The sequence below is a fragment of the Thamnophis elegans genome, chromosome 10 (genome assembly GCF_009769535.1).
Source record: "Thamnophis elegans isolate rThaEle1 chromosome 10, rThaEle1.pri, whole genome shotgun sequence".
In the NCBI taxonomy this organism is placed as follows: Eukaryota; Metazoa; Chordata; class Lepidosauria; order Squamata; family Colubridae; genus Thamnophis; species Thamnophis elegans.
This window is the reverse complement of record NC_045550.1, coordinates 57,128,962-57,151,307: the sequence shown is the minus strand read 5'-3', so window position 1 is coordinate 57,151,307 and position 22,346 is coordinate 57,128,962. Positions and strand designations below refer to the sequence as shown.

The following is a 22,346-nucleotide window of genomic DNA, read 5'->3' as shown; positions in this document are numbered from 1 at the left end:
TGTGGCCAGCCAAGCCAAAGGCGTACGGAATGCTGTTATCTTCCCACCAAGGTGGCCCCTATTTTTCTACTTGTATTTTTACATGCTTTTGAACTGATAGATTGGCAGAAGCTGGGACAAATAATGGGAGCTCATTCCATTATGCAGTGCTAGGGATTCAAACCACTGAACTGCCGACCTTTCTGATGTATGGTAGGAGTAGTTGTTATAGCTCCTCTAACATCCTTCACTCTTTCTAGGGGTAATTAGGAAAGAAAAAAATAGAGAGAAGGACGAGGAAGGGAACAATAGGAAGAGGAAAGACTCGATTGGTTGAAAAATGGGCAACTAAACTAATGTGATATACTTATGTCCAAATATGAGCTATACATAATTATTATAAAATAATAATGAAAGAGAGCACAATTTATTGGAAGGCTGCTTCCATATAAACTTTGAAAAGAACTATTACTAACTAAAAACATACTGATTTTATAAATCCTGATTATGCATTGAACCAAACTTTGTGGCACACTTTATTACCCAACTAGCCAATAACCCTGTGTTTCCCGGGTATTTATTTATAGGGGGGAAATGTCCAGACCAAATGTAATTTATAATGTTGGATTTTCCCTCTTAACAGAGGGAGCCCTCTTATGGAGTACTGTGAAACTGTTACCATGGCAGCTCCACTGCACTGCACAGTAGAAGCCATTTTACAGCAGTACAGTAAAAGTCATTTTAAGGCACAACAGGCTGTATCTTAACAGAACACACATCCCGAGAGGTTTTAGGGGTTCCTTACCCCCCCCCCCCCCCAGTATTTTTCTCCAGAGGGTAAGTCATCTGTGTACCAAGTTTGGTTGAAATTGCTCAAGATGTTCCAGAGTTGTGCTGGAATACACAAGAGCTCTCTCTCTCTCTCTCTCTCTCTCTCTCTCTCTCTCTCTCTCTCTCTCTCTCTCTCTCTCTCTCTCTCTCTCTCACACACACACACACACACACACGCACACGCACAGATTTGATGGAGCCCCTATTTCAAATTTCTAAAAAAATGTGGAGTCATATTTTATGAAAAGGCTTCAATCCCAGTTTCAAGAAGACTGAATAAGGAAACATATAGGATAATAAGCAATGTGTGACAGGGAATAAAATCTCAGTTAATTTTTTGCAAGTTTTGTTTTTACAGAGGTTTTTAACACAGTTTCAGGCCATCTATGTGCAGTAGGTAACTGCCAATTATGAGATATTTTAGTGGGGAAAAGAAAGAAAATAAATACATGAAATGGGACACAACTGATTGCACACTGTTATTCTAGATTTTTGCATATGGCCTACAGAATTTAGTGCAGGTTGAAGCAGTGTTGCAAAAGATTAATGAACAACGATTTGTTGTTCTCTTTCAAGGTATAATTCAGGAAGATTATGCCACCTTTTGAAACATCGTCACAATGAAATGCTACAGGAAGTATTTTTTTTAACCAGAAAGCCTCATGAATCTCTGCTTAATTTATTTTATTATAGCTTCTGGCTTCTCTGTTAGTTACTTACACCATAGAGTTTAATATAAACCATTCGATGACATCTTTTCTCATGTTTCCTAAATTTGATAAAGCCAAAGTTGAACTGGTTTTAAAATTTTACTCTATCACTCTGTTCAAGCATGGTAAGGAATATTACAGGTAGTCCTTTACTTACAACAACATTGAGCCAAACATTTCTGTTGCTTAATGAAACAGTTTTTATGCGAATTTTGCCCCATTTTACAATCTTTCTTGTCACCGTTTTTAAATGAATCACTGCAGTTGTTAAGTTAGTACCATGGTTCAGTGGTGGGATTCAAATTTATTTACTACTGTTTCTGTGGGTGTGGCTTGGTGGGCGTGGCTTGGTGGGCATGGTGTGGTTTGGTGGGCATGGCTTGGTGGGTGTGGCAGGGGAAGGATACTGCAAAATCCCCATTTCCTCCCGATCAGCTGGGACTCGGGAGGCAGAAAATAGATGGGGGCGGGACCTGTCAGAGGTGGTGTTTACCGGTTGTCCGAACTACTCAAACTTTTTGCTATTGGTTCTCCAGAACTGGTCACAACCTGTTGAATGCCACCTCTGCCATGGTTAGTCAGTGAATCTGGCTTCTTCATTGACTTTGCTTGTCAGAAGGTTGGAAAAGGTGAGCCCATGTCCCTGGGACTCTGCAACCTTCATACATACAGGACAGTTATTTCAAGCCCCAATTTTGGTCATGTGACCACGGGAATGCTGCAATGGTCATGTGAAAAAAGGGTCATAAGTCACATTTTTCAACTACTAAAGTAGTTTGCCATTGCCTCCTTCCTAGGTCTGAGAGAGGGTGACTGGCCCAAGGTCACCCAGCTGGCTTTGTGTCTAAGGTGGGACAAGAACAGTGTTCCATAGAAGTATTAGCTGTACAAAATAACGAGGCTCATGTTTGCACAAACAAAAAAATGGAAACAATTCTTCCTTCCCTGGTGTCTGTGTATGTGTCTCTGTCTGTGTTTAAATAATTACTAACTTGCTATTGGATCTATCAGGAAATGCATTTGTTATATCACTCTAGGTTTGCTACACATTCTTTTTCAGAGGCATTGCTGACCAATCAATCTCTTACACACCCATGGTTCAAAGGTGAAACCTCAAAAGCAACCTGGAGTAGATTAGGAATTAATGTTGGGGAACTAGAGGAATATTCAACTACTTTATTGATTCAAAAAAGTTGTAGCCTGCCAGTGGAGCTAGCAGCAGAGTCAGAAGTGAGGAGGTTGGGGAGGAATATGAGCCAGTCCTGGAGGCTGGGGAAGGCTTGGATGAGGGCTCTGCGTTGGAGGCAGAGAGGGGGCCAAAGCTGTCTGGCAGTTCTCAGCTGCCTTTGGAGCTAGACAGCAGTGAGGCAGAGGAACAGCTGGAGCCTATTCTCAGTGTGCACATGTGCAGAGCTGCCAGAAGAAAGAAAAGCTCAGAAATCAGGGTCGAGTTGGGAGCAAAGCCACAGGTGGATAGTGAATGGCCCCTTCCGTAGGAAATAAAAGAGGAGCGAAAGAGAATGGGCTTTTGCAGGAAACAATTCATTCTTTCGTCTCAGGAGTGTGAAGATCTGTCTGTGAATCTCAGAGACTCTGTGCCCTTGCAAAACACTGCGTTTGGAAAATATTTACATGGCAGCTTTCCAAGCTAGATAAGAACTGTGGTCATAAATTCACCTTTGAAAGACCGTTTGCCAGGTCTTTGCTGAATGTGAATGAGAGGAATTCACATTCATTTAATAAAAAGGGTTTTGTCGTGTTTCGTGCTTTTGGGGGAAGCCTAGGTCAGAATAGATACGACTGTTTTGCACAGTCCCATATATTTGGAAGCACTTCTCTTGAAGGATTAGAGCAGCATAAGCAATTAACTGTAGAGGCCAGTCAGGCAATCATAAAATAAGGTATTTTAATTGAATGAATGTGACTTCAAGAACCTGACGGGTGAGAATCAAAAAATAAATTGGAAAATAAGAATCCTTCTCCGCAGGGAAGGAATGATCTCCCTGTCTGCAAACACAGGGCCATGCAATGTAATAGTTCTCAGCATCATTTAAAGGCAGTGGAAAATTTTAAAGTTTCAAAAAGACCTTATGCAAGTACAGGTTATCCTTGATTTACAACCATTCAGTTAACTACTATTTGAAGTTCTAATGACACCAGGGGTGGATTTCTCGCCCCGTTCCAACCGGTTCGGTTGGAACGAGGCCGGCGGCGTCCTCGCGCATGCGTGCGGCGCGTGCGTGCATGCACGTGGCGCACGCATGCGTACTAGCGTCTGTGCGATGCTTCAGCTCCTCCTGGAGGATCGCGCAGGTGCTGTATGCATCCTGCGCATGTGTGGAAGCGCAGAATTCGTCAAAACCGGGTAAGGAGCGGGCGCGGGCACGCGCGAGCGCGGGTGGGCCCTTTGCCGTTCCCGGAAGTTACTTACTTCTGGGTTCGGCGACCAACCGGTTCGCAGGGACCGCCGCGAACTGGTTGAAACCCACCCCTGAATTACACTGAAAAGGCTGACATATGAATAGTCCTCACACTACAGAGACTTGGACGTTATTGGCAAAACCTTGAAACCTTGTCAGTTCTCCTGATGGTTCCTGACTCCGCTTCTCTCTCTCTTTCTCTCTGCCAGCTCCATTCTCTTGTTCACCATTGGAGCTCTCAGGTTGCCTTGATGCTGACCCTGACCTCCCACACCTCCTCCTCCTCTGATTTGGCTGCTTGAGGGGCCAGAGTCCAACGGATCACAACCCTTTTTTACAGTGACATTGTAACTTTGAAGGGTCACTCAATGAACAGGTGAAATCAAGGACTTCTTGTGCACTGGATTCATCGTTGGGTGTTGTTGTTGACAATACGGTAGCGTTGGTACGGTCCGTTTATATGGAATATTTTCCTGTTACTAACATTAATGCAACAGATCTAACCTCCTTTTCCTTTTATATAGCCACTCCCAAGAAAAAGAAGCAAAGAATCCAGTAAAGAGATGGGTTAAACTCTATTTGTCAGGCAAAAGATGATTTTTTTAAAAAAATATCTGTAGGAAGTTACAACCCACCTCTCTCCTAGAAGAATGAAATATCCTAAATATTGAAAAGGCATAATATTATATTTGAAGGGGGAAAGCTTTGTTATGTAGAATAGACTGCCTCAGGTCTTTTAATGGCCCATTGACAAAGGTGGGGGCTATTAAGAGTAAATCTGTTTCATGCCTAAAAACATGTTTCTCCATTTCTCATATAATAAATAGAGAGGGTATAAAACAAGGGACTTTCAGCTTCTTCTCTCTTTTCTTCTTTACCAAACATCTTGAAGCATGTGATTCCTCTTTTCTGTTCAGGAGCTCAAGCCATGTGATCCTATCCACCATTAAACCATCTTTCCAAGCAGCCTCCATGTCTCCAGTGTCTTTTTCCCCACTTGGAACTGAACCCAGATGGACATTTCTTCCAACATGTCAAACTACAACTTCTATTGGTTGATATGGTTTTTAGTTTGTTTGTTTTCTTTTTAATTACCCACTTTACCACCTCTTCTGAATTGTGTGGTAGGAAACCGAGGTGGGGCAGTGGTTAGAGTGCAGTACTGCATCCACTTCAGCTGACTGTTAGTTGCAGTTCGGCGGTTCAAATCTCACCGGCTCAAGGTTGACTCAGCCTTCCATCCTTACGAGGGGGGTAAAAATGAGGACCCAGACTGTGGGGGTAATATGCTGACTCTGTAAACTGCTTAGAGAGGGCTGAAAGCCCTATGAAGCGGTATATAAGTCGAACTGCTATTGCTATTGCTATTGCTAAACAGCTAGCAAACTCTACCAGACAGTCATCCAGAAATGGTTACTGAAAAAACAAGGAGCTTGTTCCAACAACCTACTGTTCTCCGTGACTTTTGAATGTTGGTCCAATGGGACTCAGAGAAATTGGAAAAGTTCACCAGAACATTTTAAGGGAAAGTATTTTGAAAGAGAGTTCAGAGCTTTACTTCCCTGTCCCATTTTCAGGCAGACCATATTCACTAAGTACCTCCAGTCTTGTAACAGTAATTTAGGCTTGTTTGCAAATTCAGAATTGGAAATAAATCTGTCCCAAGTTGTGGCTCTGGTTTTGGTTTGGAGGGCAAATGTTAAGAGAGGTAGGTTGCTATTTGAATGTAATTACTAGTCATCGGCTGTCACAAAGAGATTGAAATTACACAAATTAAAAGAAGAGAGAAGCAGAGAATGAACGACTCATTTATATCCCAGTTTTAAATGGAAGCTTTTTTCATAGGCTTCTGTGAAAGGTGCCACAGATTATTACAACAAAACGATCCACTCAAGAATTTTACAATAGACTGAAATGATTTCCCACAAAAAGCTCAATTCGTTCAAGCCGTGCTATTATTGTAGTCCAATACATGATTCCCCACCCCAAATAAAATATTTCAATTTTCTCTATAATGTTGAGCATTGATTTAAATGGAGCTATTTTGGACAACCCTTCCTCAATGCTTAAAAGTTTCTTTTTAAATTCACAATGTTAAAGTATGTAAGTTCTGGATTCTATGGATTTGGTGAAAATAAGTGCATATTAACAAAACATGAGAAATCAATTACAGTTTCTTTTTTTGCAAGTGAGTCAACGGAAAAGAAGTGGTAGTGTTTTTTTGTATTTTATTTATTTTTTATTTTATGGTAAATGGTATAAATGTGCTAAATAGGAGGGAGAAATTATTTTCTCTGGCTTTCCAGCTTTCCATGCAGCAAAGAGTTACTCAGATATACTGAGTAAAAGAAAAACTACAGTAATAACCTTGATACATCTATAATGTTAGTCTTTTCCTTGGGTAGTACCAAGTGCAATTCACAACAGATTTAAAATAAAAGCTTTTTTTGACTAGGTGCTGACTTTCTTCATAGTAAATGAGTTTGCCACCCTCCTACTATTAATTGTGCCTTAAAAAGGCCTCCAATCACAAACCAGATTTTGAATGGTGCAAATGTCACTAACTCTCTCTCCAGAAAATGTTCCCTATTACATATCTTGATAGATATACCCTGTTTCCCTGAAAATAAGACCTCCCAAGATAATAAGCCCAATCAGGCTTTTGAGTGCATGCGCTAATATAAGCCCTCCCCCAAAATAAGCCCTTCCTGAAAATATTGCAAAATAGCAGCAGCCATGAGGTGACCATGCTCGCTGTTTCCTGCACCTCAAAAATGATAAGACCTCCCTGAAAATAAGGCCAAGTGCTCATTTTGCGGGTTAAAAGAAAATAAGACCCTGTCTTATTTTCGGGGAAACACAGTAGATCTAGAAATGGAAATAAAATATATACCCACTTTCTCAAAAGAAAAAGTTCTGCTATCATGTACTGTACTTGTGTTTCCATCAAATTCTAATGAGGACCAGAAAAAAAAACTTGTTCCAACTTATGTGTTTAAAAACTTGGAAAGCATTGATGGAACAAACTGAAGGCACAGCTTTTCAAATTTACAGTTTTAATGAAGTTTCATTTTCATTTTCATTCTATTATTTATTATTTTATTATATTTATATGCCGCCCTTTTCCCCCGAAGGGGACTCAGGGCGGCTAACAAATCAAGTTTCGAGTGTTTTGAAATACTCTTGAAAACTCACAACCTTGACTTTAAGAATGGACTTCTTCCAAGTATCAGAAACAACTGGATGCATCTTCCAAGTATGATTAGTAGCCATCAATAGCCATGATTTCATCTAATCCTCATTCCCAATCACCTATCCTTGGTGACCATCATGACATCACATAGTTGTATAAAAAACTGCCAAATGAAAGAATATCTCCTTCGAATCCCACCACATTGTTTCATTAGATAATGGTGGGTTTCTATATGGGACGGAATTAAAAAAGCAAAATGAAAATTTTGTTATACCCAGTAATTTAATCATCAAAAGAAGAACCAAATTGGAAAAGCATCTAGAATGAGGGATCCAGAGTCTTCAATGCCATCAACATTTTCCCTTCATTTAATAAACAATGTAATGACACACAGCTCAGTGTAGTTAGGCTATATCATGGATCATAGCTGATAATTTTCCAAATTAGTGTTCACTAACAGGAAAATATTAATATAGTTTATGAATAACTGGCAATTCTTCTGGCATTAAAATATTTTCAACACATTTTTATTTACTTACTGCTTACTGTGAAATGGGCTTTGCTACAGGAAAGCAATGTGTTAAATAAATAAATACCTTACTTATAATTTGCATCTGCACTATTCAGTTCACACCCCTTCTGGAAGTATGATTGAGCCACGGTGGCACTGCAGTACTGCAGGCTACTTCTGTTGACTCCTGGCTGCCTGCAATTTGGCAGATCAAATCCCAATCAGCTCAAGGCTGACTCAGCCTTCCATCCTTCCGAGGTGGGTAAAATGAGGATTGTTGGGGACAATATGCTGACTCTGTAAACCACTTAGAGAGAGCTGTAAAGCACTGTAAAGTGGTATATAAGTCTAGGTGCTATTGCTATTGCAGGTTTGTTGGTTTGTTTGTTTTAATTATCAATGCCCCCTTATTATGCTTGTGAAAGTACTTGTGACTGTAATTATTATACACTTTCCTGAAGCCTAACTAAACTAGACTAGCTAAACTAAACAAACTAAATCTATTACACAGAGACAAACATACGTACATGTACAAGAAATTTAAAAAAAACTGTTACAGCAGAAGAAATACATAGAAATTCAGTTTGCATAAATTGTAGGCACAGTACATAACCTCATATCAAAAGTGGACTTATTTTTTTGGGGGGAGCATTATCTAGATACATCAAGAACATATATGCAAGAGCATCACAGAGTAGGCATGGTGGTGGCATGCAGACACCAAAATCATCAAAATTTGCAACCTGCAATAATACCTTTGGTTGAATTGCTCCAACGGTTACCTTCAGAATAATGGGATAAAGTCAGGAGATTGACACATGAACCACCGGCGCCAGATCCAAAAACAGTTATTCTCAGCGGGTCGCCCCCAAAGAACCCAATATTTTCACTAGTCCATCTCAAGGCCTGAATGAGATCAAGAAGGCCATAATTCCCTTTAGCTGCTTGATCCCCAGTGCTCAAGAAACCTGTCAAAAGAGAAGAAAGAAAGAAGGGGGGGGACCATTAGAGCAAAGAAAAATTACTGCATATTTCAGATTACGGCTGTGCTGTTTTCATCAGGCCAACCGCTTTCAAACGTATCAGGAGTTAAGCACTATGTAAATACATTTTGTTCTTTATCCACTTTGCAACCATTTACAAGTGACTCATCATTCCCACTACAAATCCTTGGGTATTTATTGTAATAACGCTATGCATTATAAATGACTGCAGGCACTTTTGAAGAAGACAGGCTGATTTCAGCACGGAATGGCACGCTAACTGACACTTCCCTCGCAATTTGTTTTACAGCTCAGGGAGGCCGTAAGTTGAAGCTCATTAGGTATCATTTACATTTCCCATTGAGAGGACACTGGGAAGACCTGTCTGGCTGAGGTTGTTTTATTTATTTACTAGCTGATAACCCGGCGTTATCCAGGTATTTATTTATAGTGGGGCCAATGTCCAGACTAAATGTGATTTCTAATGTTGGATTTCCTCCCCTTACCAGAGGGAACCCCCTTGTGGAGTACTGTGAAGCCATTAACATGGCAACTCCACTGTGCTGTGCAGTAGAAGCCATTTTACTGCAGTACAGTAGAAGTCATTTGAAGGCACAACAGGCTGTATTGTAACAGAATACACACCCCAAGGGGTGTTAGGGATGTCTTACCTCTCCACAGTATTTGTTTCCAGAGAGTAAGTCATCTATGTACCAAGTATGGTTGGGGATTGTTTGAAATGTTCCAGAGTTATGCTGGAACATACATAAATATATATACATATAAATATATAAATAAATATATAGAAGAAGAAGAAGAAGAAGAAGAAGAAGAAGAAGAAGAAGAAGAAGAAGAAGAAGAAGAAGAAGAAGAAGAAGAAGAAGAAGAAGAAGAGGCGGAGGAGGAGGAGGAGGAGGAAAAGGAGGAGGAGGAGGAGGAGGAAGAAGAGGAAGAGGAAGATAGAATAGATAGATTTATTTATTTATTTACTTTTAAGATAATAAGGGCAAGGAGCTGAAGGAACAGAGCATCAGTGTATCACATACAGAAGTTCATTTCAATTCATGACACAAATTTTCTTCCTGAGTCCAACCAGGAAACCTATCCCTGTTGGTTTGTACAACATGCTAGATTCAGCCCCAGCTTCCTGGTCATTTTTTTCTTCCCCAAATTGTGTGGCTTTCAGTAATTTAAAGGCTTCAACCGATGCCATTAGCAAACTTTGTCTAAGAGGCACAGAAAATTGCAAATACTAATCTTTAACCTTACAGTTCATCACTCAAAGCAGAGAACTGGGATTAAATCCTTCAATTTTTTCCAGAGGGCAAAAGTTCACAAGTTGCTTTAGAAAGACCAAGACTCCATAAACCTTTCATTAAGATTTTTTTTTCAAATAACATACTTCTGTTCATAGCAGGGTTTAATTACAGAAACTGGGGAAACAACCTTTAATTATGAGGAGAAGAAAAAAAATCCATTTTATCTGTTAATAAAAAATGAGTTGGCATATCTATAATGCCCTTTGCATAATGGGTGATAAGAATGATATCTTGTTAATAACTGTAATAAGAGAGGAAAAAATGAGGTAGTTTAGGGTTTTCTATGTTCTTTGGCTTAGGGAAGAAAATTGCTCTAATAATTTAGGAATTTCAATGACACATAATTATAATCTATTGGCCCTAAGCATTTGAACACTTTGGTAAAGTTTGTTTTATGATATTTATATCAAAGTGGTAGAGAACACTTGCCAGTAAACAAGTATGTATATCTGATAAATCCTTTTCAGTCGAACAGGAGGAATTCACGTCATGGTTGTAATGCAAATGTCTCCAAAAAAACCTACCATATTTTTTTGGAGTGTAAGACGCACCAGAGTATAAGATGCACCAAGATTTTGAAGAGGTAAATTTAAAAAAAAAAAGGTTTTGCACTCTGGAGACCTCCCAAAAATGGTCCATTTTTCACGAAAATGGGCCTGTTGTTTGTCAAAAAAAGGGCATGCATAGCCTTTAGGAGGCTTATAGAGTGCTCCTCGGGGCTGGGGGGGGGCAATAAACTGCCTGTTTGTTGCTCATTTCTGCCCTCCTCTGTCCCCAGAAACACTCAGGAAGCCTTCTAAAGGCTATGCACAGCCATTTTTGCAAAGGGGTGGGGTTTCAGGAGGCTAAAAATGCTGTATTCAGTGTATAAGACGCACCCAGATTTTCAGCCTCTTTTTTGAGGGAAAAAGGTGCGTCTTATACTGCGAAAAATATGGTATTTTCACACATGTGACACAGTGGTGGCTTGCTAACTGGTTTACTACCGGTTTGCTCATGCTCGTGCACATGCTCGTGCTCCGGACCTAACCGGGAGCAACCCACCTCTGATGTGACATCTGAGAGACATTTGGAGAAATCACAAGACACGCTGATGAACAAACATTGATGCTTATTTTCCCAGATGTTCTTTAGTAAGCAAAGTATATTTTTTAATGGCTCAAATCATCAGAAATAATGACATCTGCAATTTTTATTTACCATTTATTTATTGTGCTATCTTATATGTCACTCCATTTTGGAATTCTCTGCATGACTTACAAATAACACTGTAGAATTTAAGCATAAGAAAACCAGCAAAGTAAGCAAACACCAAGGTTATGGGGGTGCCACCCTTCAGACAGCAAAACTTTCAATTGTCTCTAAATTAAGGTGACCAGACATCCTGATTTTGGCGGAACAGTCACAATTTATAACAATTTGTCCCGTGTCCCGGAGCATTTTTAAAAAGTCCTGATTTTCTGGCTTCATGTTGAAAGCCCAGTGGATTTGCTTAAGAAATCCTAACCGGGGCAAGACAAAAGACACTCTGTCTAACCCTCTCTCTGTCTCAGTACTTTCATTGAAGATATTAAAATGTTAAAGCAAGAAAACGGACCCCCCCCCTACCCATTTTACTTACTTTTATAAGAAAAGATGATCTAGTACCATAGAGCTCCAGGAAATAGTTTGGCTAGAGAAGTAAGGACTGTTCCTTCCTGGATTTCCCAGAGGGGAGGGGCACGGAGGTTGGAGGTTGGTTCGTGTGGAAAAAATGGTGGCAAAGTTTCTTTGAAAAATATTTCCCTGACTAATTTCACCATTTTAATTTGCTCAGTTTTTTGTATTAACATCTACATCATTCTGAATTGACTTGGAGTGCCTGCCTGCTGGTAAGTGATCTGGGTTTTTTTCTTTTATTTTTTTAATGTATTTTAAAATAATATTTTATTTATTGTGCATAGGATTTTTTAAAATAGTTTTATTCTTTGTGGATTCTTTTTTAAAATTGTCTTAGACCATTTAAAAAAAGATTCTATCCAAAATAAATTGAAGTGAAACCATTTTTAAAAATTCTATGCACAATACTTTGAAATATATTGTGCATAGAATTTTTAAAAATAGTTTTACTTCAATTTATTCTGTGTGGAATAGTTTGAAATGTTTTACTTCAATTTATTCTGTGTGGATTCTTTTTTTAAATTGTCTTAGACTATTTAAAAAAAGATTCTATCCAAAATACAAAATACCAGCTGCAGTTATTCACTTAAGAACTGTGGCAAGAAAGGTGGTATAATGCATTTAGTGACCGAAGTTACAATGGCATTGAAAAAAAAACTGATGACCATTTTCACACTTAGTGACCGTTGCAGCATCCTCATGGTCACACAATAAAATTTTGATGTTTGGCAACAGATTTGTATTTATGACGGTTTCAGTGTCCTGGGGTCATGTAATTTGCCTTTTGTGACCTTTTGACAAAGTCAAATGGGGAAACCAGATTCACTTATGTTACTAACTTATCAGCTGCAGTTATTCACTTAAGAACTGTGGCAAGAAAGGTGGTATAGTGACCAAAGTTACAATGGCATTGCAAAAAGTGACTGATGACCATTTTTCACACTTAGTGACCATTTTCACACTTAGCAACCATTGCAGCATCCTCATGGTCATGTGATCAAAATTTTGATGTTTGGCAACAGTTACAATTTATATTTGTAAATTGTAGTTATGTTGAAATAAAAAAATATTACAATACTATTTTTGCGTTATATGAAAATTTTTGTTGCTCTGTATAAAATTTTTAATCAAGCCCCCCCCCCTCCTGGTCAAAGGTGTCCCTCTTTACCAATCTGAAAATCTGGTCACCTTACTCTAAATCTCTCTCTGAAGAATAACAGAGTTGGAAGGGACCTTGGAGGTCTTCTTGCTCAGGCAGGAAACCCTACACCAAGTGTCAGGAAGGACTTGGGCTAATTATCTGAAGGCTGTTCCAATTGCTTTGTTGAGAAAAATAAAAGTTCTATTTTGCTTTATTTCACCGGATTGCTTTGGAGTTGCCAACTAGTCTGTTTTATGTGGTGGTTCCAGATGTTTTTGATAGTAGACTTTAAGAAAAATCCTCCCATACTACCACATCTTACAATACTAGACAACACAGTATCAACAGAAGAGACCTTCAAATTTCTAGGTTCCATCATATCTCAAGGCTTAAAATGGACACCTAACATCAAAAACATCATCAAAAAAGCACAACAAAGAATGTTCTTTCTGCACCAACTCAGGAAGCTCAAACTGTCCAGGGTGCTGCTGATTCAGTTCTACAGAGGAATTATTGAGTCTGTCATCTGAACCTCCATAACTGTCTGGTTTGGCTCTGCAACCCAACAAGACAGACATAGACTTCTGAGGATAATTAGAACTGCAGAAAAAATAATTACTACCAACCTGCTTTCCACTGAGGACTTCTATACTGCACGAGTCAAAAAGAAACCTGTGACAATATATACAGACCCTTCACATCCTGGACATAAACGGTTTCAACTCCTACCCTCAAAACGACTCTGGGATATTAGAACAATAGACACAATAACAGTTTTTTCCCGAATGCCATCACTCTGCTAAACAAATAATTCCCTCAACACTGTCAAGCTTTTTACTAAGTCTGCATTACTATTAATATTAATCTTCTCATCGTTCCTATCACCCATTTCCTACCACTTATGACTGTATGTCTGTAACTTTGTTGCTTGTATCCTTATGATTTATATTGATTGTTTCCTAATATAGATAGATAGATAGATAGATAGATAGATAGATAGATAGATAGATAGATAGATAGATAGATAGATAGATAGATAGATAAATTTATTTATAGGCCGCCCTTTTCCCTGAGGGGACTCAGGGCGGCTTACAACGTATAGGGAAGGGAGTATGATTTGATTGCTTATTTGTACCTATGACTATCATTAAGTGTTGTACCTTGTGATTCTTGATGAATGTATCTTTTCTTTTAACTTCACTGAGAGCATATGCACCAAAGACAAATTCCTTGTGTGTCCAATCATACTTGGCCAATAAAGAATATTGTATTGTATTGTATTGTATTGTATTGTATTGTATTCTATTCTATTGTATTCTATTCTATTGTATTCTATTCTATTCTATTCTATTCTAATGGAGTGTTCTGTATCATGAAAAACCAACAACGACAGCAAAATCCTACAGTTCTGTGAAGATAAGATATACCACAAAGTTACCAATCATTCCAGACCTTTAAAGGAAACAAAATCCTTATTACTAGAATATATCTTGTGCATTTAAAATTTGCATTAAAGCTGTGTCGATTGGCCAGGGTCCATGAATTCCCTGAATCACAATCAAAATGGGGACAAACACCTCAAAAACATATTTAACACTGATATCCCCTATCCAATGGAGAGATGCAACGGCTCTGGTGTCTAGAAGAAGAATTCTGCTTGGCTGAAGTTTGGAAAAGTGAATTTCATTTTCAAGAAAACGAAGTACTCCTAGAAACGACAGTGCTTTCAGCAAACTGGTAAAACTCAAATAATAACACACTGGGGGAGATGTCAGCATGCATTGTGTCCTTGCATTCTGACATGTGGCAGAAAAACACAGTTCATTGCATTTCTATGATGATGATGTTGCTATGCATGTTCTTTTTATTACCTGAAACTACGCCCTTACCTATTCCCAGTGGACACCTATCTCTCCAAAGACGTGCATTCCTACTCTTATTATCATTTATTTAGATGAAGTCTTCCTAACTCTAGAATCCTTTGAGAAAATGACTGATTTCTTTTGCATGCAAAATCTGCATAAATTAGAGAGGGAAAACACACTCACAGTTGTAGATGTTCTAGGCCAGGGGTGTCAAACTCGATGTCAGGACTGCAGCCAATTGGGATCTTTAGCCTGCCAAACTAATATTCTATTCCACCGTGCTGTTTCATTAGTGGGGAATTGGGAGGGGGAATAGTAAGGAGTAGAATGTGACGTTGTCAAAATAAAATTCCTTTCTAGAATCCAAGGTCATCCTTTGTCTCTACACCTCTACACCTGACTGGAACTGGATGGGTAGAACTGCCAGCATGGCAGTGGGAGATTGGACCATGTGATGGACTTGTGGGTGTGGGGGCAAAATCATGAACTCTCAAATGGGTGGAGAAAACCCAGGAAGCTCAGATTTGGGTTTTCCCAGATGTGCCAAGACGGCTTTCTTAATAATTGGAACTTTGAGCAATAGTTTGCCTTGGACTCTGATTTAATTTTGGATGTTATTCTGAACCCTGACACTTGATTTTATTGATGGCCACATCAGGGTAGTGTTGATCTTGGGGGGTTGGGGTGGGGCACATGGCCAGGAAGCATGGCCAGGGGGTGTGGCAAGCTTGAAGTAACTCAAGGCCCCGTTTTTTACTGTGACAGCTTTCTGTAGCCCTCTGCCAATGAAAATGGAGCATGCTATCTCCTTGGGCCTGCATTTTCACTAGCAGAAGGCTGCAGGAGGCTGTTGCAGCCAGAAATTGAGCCCAGGCAGGCTTTGTGCAGCCTCCCTGAGCTCCATTTTTGCTGTCAGAGGCACCGTGGGCTGGTCCTTTGCTGTTTCCAGAGTGGCCCCATGGGCTAGATCTAAACATCCCATGGACTGCATCCGGCCCCCAAGCCTTGAGATTGTTCTAGGCCCAAGATGGCGAACCTACGGCGGAGCCATTTGTCAGGGTACGCGAGGCGTTGCCCTGTCAGCTGGCCAGCACACATGCATATGCTGGCCAGCTAAATTCAGCCTTTTTTAAAGCCATTTTTCGCCCTTCCCAGGCTCCAGAGGCTTTATAGGAGCCTGGGGAGGGTGAAAATAGCCTCCTCCGCCCCTCCGTAGGCCCTCCATAGGCCCTCTGTAGGCTTCAGGAGCTTCCCTGAAGCCTCCAAAGTGCAAAAAACCAGCCCTATGGGCAAACAGGAAGTTTGGGAATGGACTTCCTGTTTGCTCGTAGGGTCCGTTTAAGCCCTCCCGAGGCTTCAGGGACCTTCAGGAGGCTTCCCTAAAGCCTCCGGAGGACTAAAAAGGATTTGTCACCCACTACTTCAGGCAACTAAATGAAGAGGAATTGTCAGCAGTGAATTTGAAATTTTTTAAACACGATGTACACCTGAATACATATGGATTCTAGTTCCCATCCCTCCATCCCCCCAGTCCAACTACAAATAGAACATTTGTCAGGCCTGGAAGCCATCTTTTACATTGGGCCTTCTGGCCTGCGACATTTAATGCTGTGGGAAATTGAGAGTGGGGGATTATATGGAGTATGGGAGATATATAGTCAAAATAACATTCCTTTCTCAGAGAGTCAAGGACACCTTGCCCTGCACCTGGAGTAGTGTGACTGGGAGGCATCTCCACTTGGGACAGTGCCTGATTGGACCATGTGATGGACATGTGGGTGTTGGGATAGGGACTTGAACTTTCTTTTGGGTGGAAAAAACCTGGAAACTTTCAAATTTGGGTTTTCCCAGATGTGCCAATATGACATCTCTAATAAAATGGAACTTTAAGGAAATTCAAGCCTTGGAGTCTTCTTTTCTTGGGGGTGTTACTTAGAACCCCGACAACATTCTCACCTGGAAACTATGAACAACATAATGCTACAATGAGCTTTTTTCTTCTCCGTGAAAGTCAATTTAGGATTACAGCCTCAACCATTATTCCTATGAAGTAAGACTTTTGTTCCAGAAAAGTGGCACATTGCGTCTCTGCCTAGCATTTTGAGAGGAAAACATCTCAAGAAACCAACCTGGATCAGACTTTAGAGGGTTTGTGCACATATGTAAGTGCACTGTAAATTGAACAGTATGTATAGGTACCTGCAACTTGATTGAAGTATATTCCTTATAACCTTAAAAGGCCCTAACAGCACTTATGTTGTATATTGTTCTGAACAAAGAGCCTCCATTTCTCTGAATCCTCTCCTGTGTCTCTGCTTCTCTTAAGTAATATAGGTGAACAAGAACTTGTTTCATGGAGAACCCACATGCTCCTTTTGCTGCTGAAAACTCTGCAACTTGAATATGATTTTTTTTTTTACAGGAGAATCTCATGCTTCATTCCATTTCATGTTGTGGAGCTCAAAAGCCCCAAAGTCTTCCCTGAGGGTGGCCTTTGAAACTTTCCTTCCTGAAGACCTTCGGATCCACAGATCTAATGTGCCCTGTGTGCATATCTTTTCATTATTCATTTTGTTTCTGTGCAGCCAAATAGTGATGTAGACACACCATTTCCAACCACCTTGTACAGATCTCATGTCCCAGTACAACCTACATCAATCATATCGATCTCCTGGCTCCAGCTGCAGAGGTAACCTAGGAGAAACAACCTTGCCTTCGTTTAACATTGGCCAAACTCATTTCCCAGGCGATCAGTGGCTGAGCTTTCTGAACAAGCCGCTTTTCTTTTCTGAAGCACTTTCCATGAATTGCTTGGGCAGAAAGATTCCCCACTGCCAAGAGAGATGACAAAAAAACCAACAAAATTGGAGATCTGGGGTGGATGGATCGAAAAGATGGCATTTAAAATTTGTTTGAATTTGTCGGCAGTTCTGTCGGGTCCTGAAATCCCTACATTGACAAACAATAGGCTCATAGAAGCTGCTCATAAAATCAAACAAATAATATTGCACTAGTTCAGGGGTCAGCAATGCATGGCTCTGGAGCCGCATGTGGCTCTTTCATCCCTCTGCTGCGGCTCCCTGTCGCCAGTCAGCAACACAATTTTGAGAGGAGCTTCCAGTTAGGAGTGGGGAGCCGGGTGCGCAAAGAGGAGACTCTATGGCAAGGGGTGGGTTTTCTGGTCAGCTCCACAATAGATAGGGCTTTCGATTAGGACAGGTAGAGGCAAAAGGATGCCTCTCTAGGAGGAGACTATGGTGGGGAAACCGGTCTACCAGTTGACTCCAGAATTGAATGGAGGGCTTCCAGTTAGGATTTTTGTGGCTCTTTGAGTGTTTAAGGCTGCCGACCCCTGCACTAGTGACTAGTGGATATTATCTGATGCAACTTTCTTTGAAGAATGCTTTCAGAAAGGGGCAAATTATACCTTTCTTCCTGCAGCTGTTATCTGTCTGTGTCTCCCACTCTCTTTCTATCTTCACGCGCTTCCACAACAGTCCTTTCCACGGGAACACACTTACTTTACAAACATCATAGGTTGATGGTGTTGATGCTATATTAGGCTGAGGTCAATAATACATCTTCCTTGGCCGAACTACAGTTATTCCCAGAGCTGTATCAACAACAAGCCAACATGATCATGAATTATTTATGATTTCAAAGAAGGCAATCTTTTGAGGCTGAAAGCCAAAACCTTGCCTGACAGTATGTGGCAAAGGTGTGGATTAAGGCTCAAAATATGAACCTTTGAACCGATCTTCCGCTCTGTCATGCTGGATCAACTCCTTTGCTCCCTGCCTCTAAGACGCAGAATACAAATGTTGCGTGTTTTTCAGACCCCCCAGCAAGTTTTCTATATGCATAGTTGTATCTGAAAGCCATTCTCTGCTACCTTCAAAACCAGATATAGTTTCATATCTATGGAGATTCTCAATCATCCAGATCACGGTTGTCCCAAAGGGGCTTTTCCAAAGGCAACTGGACTTTCTTGGTTCCCACCCAAAAATCCAGTTGCTTTTGGGAAAGCACCTTTGATTTTCACACTCCTGAAACGAATCTAACGATTGAACAAATGAGTTGTTTCCTGAAAAAGCCCACTCCCCTTTCGCTCCTCTTTTATTTCCTATGGGAGGAGCCAATCACCTTCCACCTGTGACTTTACTCCCAAGTCAACCCTGATTTCTGAGCTGTTCTTTTCTTCTGGCAGGTCTGCGCATGCGCACACTGGGGAACAGGCTCTAGCTGTTCCCCTGCCTCACTGCTACCTAGCTCCAAAGGCAGCTGAGAACTGCCAGACAACCTCGGCCCCATCTCTGCCTCGAATGCAGAGCCCTTGTCAGAGCTTTCCCCAGCCTCCAGGACTGGCCCATGCTCCTCTCCAACCTCCTCACTGTCCGACTCTGCTGCCAGCTTTGCTGGCTTCTGGTGGGCCACAACAGTCACTGGGTTTGAATTGATGTGTTGGTGTGCTGCGTTTATGTGTGTGTGAGAGAAAAATGTGGCCTATTAAATCCATGTCCATGCTGTCCACACAACAGTGGCAAAATCAGTTGCAGGGCAATGATGTATTTTTGTCTTCTTTTGTCCAGTTACAGCCTTTTAGTTTGTATTTAAACAGCTGCTTTAGCAAAGAGGCAGATTGCAAATGTAAATTCATGTACCCAATTCAATTGTGTTCAACTCCTGGAGTATTTTTGGATATAAGTCATTCATGCTGATTTATATGGGTTTTCCCAGAGCCACCTGAAAGATATTGCACACCATAATGAATGAATACATAAGGCGGCAGGGGGCGGGGAATTACCCTGTTCCACTGAAACTCTTCAGATACGGTCCATAGCAATATTTCTGTCTCTGTGGATAAAAAGCAGGAGTTCTACCCCCACTTCTGTACACACACTTTAAAGAAACCTAGCAACAAATTTGTCTTTTATCAAAAATCTTGCCATGTTGGTGGTTGCTCAGCTTACGGCTATTTCAATTTTCACTTAAAGAGAATGGGAATCGCCTTTCATAAAGCAGGGGAGTAGATAAAGCACTGATTCAATTTCAACATCTCTCATTTAAAAAAAAATCACAGAGATAGAGTTTTATTGTAAAAATAAAATAAGAAGATTTAACAGAAGTGTGCAATGGATAGAAATCATGCTGCTCCTTCCTGTTGCTACCAAAGGAAGATAGTAGTGGTACGAGACTCCAAATTCTACCTGTGCTTGAAAAAGCGTCTGATCTCATATGAATCTGCATAAGTCTTGAAAACGCTCCTTCCAGGGGCACCAGGAGTGTTGTCCAAAAAAAGCCAAACTGTTGTATGCAACCACATGACTAAAGTCTCATCTTGTTAAATGTCTATTGAACATGACACATGCATGTTAAAAAAGACCAAGCCTTTAATTGCAAAGGTTGTAACTTGACTTTTTTGGCATCTCCTCCACTGGTATTTGTTTCTCCTTCTGAGGTCTTGCTTGGTCCTCCCTAGTTTATGAGTTCACAGATTGCCTTTTCCCTGATGGTCCACAAATCATAGATAACTTTCCTAGAGACACAGGTACTTTCCATCTTTTCTGATGGAAGCGATATGTTCTCTAAAGCTCCTCCTGTTGTGGTGTGCCGGCGGTCAGTGGAGCTGGAGGAGGTTGTAAGGAACTGGGCCAGTCCTGGAGTTTGGAGAAGGCTCCGATGAGGGCTCTGAGTTGGAGGCAGAGATGGGGTCAGGGCTGTCCAACAGTTTATCAGCTGCCTTCGGAGTCGGAGATCAGTGGTGCAGAAGAACAACTGGAGCCTGTTCCCAGTGTGCACATGCCAGGAGAAGGGAACAGCTAAGGAACAAGGGACAAGGGCTGACTTGGGAGTAAAGGCACAGGTGGATAGTGTATGTCCCCTCCCATAGGGAATAAAGAGGAGCTAAAGGGGAGTGGGGTTTGCAGGAGCAATTGGTGTGAAGATTTGTTTGTGACTCTCAGAGACTCCTTGCCAAGTATTTTCTTGTACAGAATTGCATTTGGAAGATATCGGCCTGGCAGCTCTCCAAGCCTGATAAGGTCTGTGGTTGTAAATTCACTCTTGAAAGACTGTTTGCTGGGACTTTGCTGGATGTGAATGAGAGGAATTCACATTGGCTTAATAAAAAGGGATTTTGTTGGGACAAGGAGTCTGCTTCGTGATTTGGTGAAGCCTAGGTCAGAACAGCTCCTGTGGTATCTTCTGTGAGGTCATCCTAAATATGTTTATATACTGTATAAAGATGTGCATGCTACAAAAAACAGAATAGAATGCTGAATAACAAAGTTGGAAGAGAACACGAGGGTTTTCTAATCCAACATCCTACTCGACCCTATACCTTTCTGGACAAATGGCTATCCAGTCTCTTCTTGAAAATCTCCAATGATGTAACACCCACAACTTCCAAAGTAAGCCATTCCACTGTGTTGGTTCAAGGAGAGTAATGTTGGGGCTATTCAAATCCTATGAAGGCATATCCTTCTTGGATCCCATCAGATGACATTCTTTAACAGGTAAGCCCTGGGGCATGTCATCACTGAACATGACATGCAGTGGTGGGATTCAGCCAGTTCGCACCACTTTGGGAGAACCGGTTGTTAACTTTCTGAGCAGTTTGGTCAACTGGTTGTTGGAAGAAATCATTAGGACAGAGAACCGGTTGTAAAATTATTTGAATCCCACCCCTGATGACATGTAAAAACAAAAGGAGGGAGATGATATCTAATAATTAGGTGCAAAGCCATGTATCATTTTGTAGGTGATAACCAGCACCTTGAACTATATATCCCACAGTGTGAGTGAAGTTGGTGAAACAGGGATATTACATGGCTAACCAATTACAGCTTGCACAGAAGCATTGTGGACCATGACTGACTTGTAGAAGGACCTCTTGGTTCAGGAATTGGCAAAATTGGCTCTTACCGCATGGTTATAGAAGAATAAGCAATAGGTGGTTGGGGAGTACAGCGAAGGATCCCCTCTACTTCTTTAGGAGTGAAATAAATAGACACCTCCTAATCAGTAAGCAAGGTGGACCCTCAGTCACCTCAACTAGATTTGTATAGTCAAGAGTCCAAACTCTGAGTGGTTCAGTCCGTGCAATTTTATGTGATACCAAGAATATTGGCATTCTTTATACAAAGTGGTTAGAGTGCAGTACTGCAAGCTGCTTCTGCCTGCCTGCTGCCTGAAATTTGGCAGTTCAAATCCCCACCAGACACAAGGTTGACTCAGCCTTCCATCCTTTCAAAGTGGGGGAAATGAGGACCCAGATTGTTGGGGGCAATATACTGACTCTGTAAACCACTTAGAGAGGGCTGTAAAAGCACTATGAAGTGGTATATAAATCTAAGTGCTATTGCTACTCTTCACAGCAGCCTTGGATTCACTCATTATTTTTCTTCCATGGTGTTCTAGATGTCTCTTCTGCTGTTTCAACTCCTATACCTATGTCCTACTGAGAACACTATTCTAAAACAGCCCGTTGAAACCAATTTCTTCTCTCTTTCATTTCCTCTCTAATTCTCCATAATAATTTAACCAAATACAAGATGTCAAACAGCACTCCCATATTCAGAGAGCAAGGGAGAGAAAATGAGAAAGAAGTGAGACTGAGAAAGGTTCCAATCCATTCCAGTTAATTGAAGTTAGAGTAATTCCTGTTACATGTGTGCAAATTACACATTGGTGCCCTTCAATTAAGGAATAATAGTCATGAAAAGTAATTTATACT

General features: G+C 40.8%; 1 protein-coding gene across 1 annotated transcript in view; it reads right to left on the bottom strand.

The window, feature by feature from the left end:
• The window catches only part of NLGN1 (neuroligin 1), a 545,726-nt gene that overhangs the window by 4,916 nt on the left and 518,464 nt on the right, over window positions 1–22,346 (bottom strand). Inside the window, 1 exon segment of the mRNA XM_032225531.1 lies at window positions 8,427–8,612. Within this exon segment, the coding sequence (XP_032081422.1) occupies window positions 8,427–8,612 (186 nt within the window).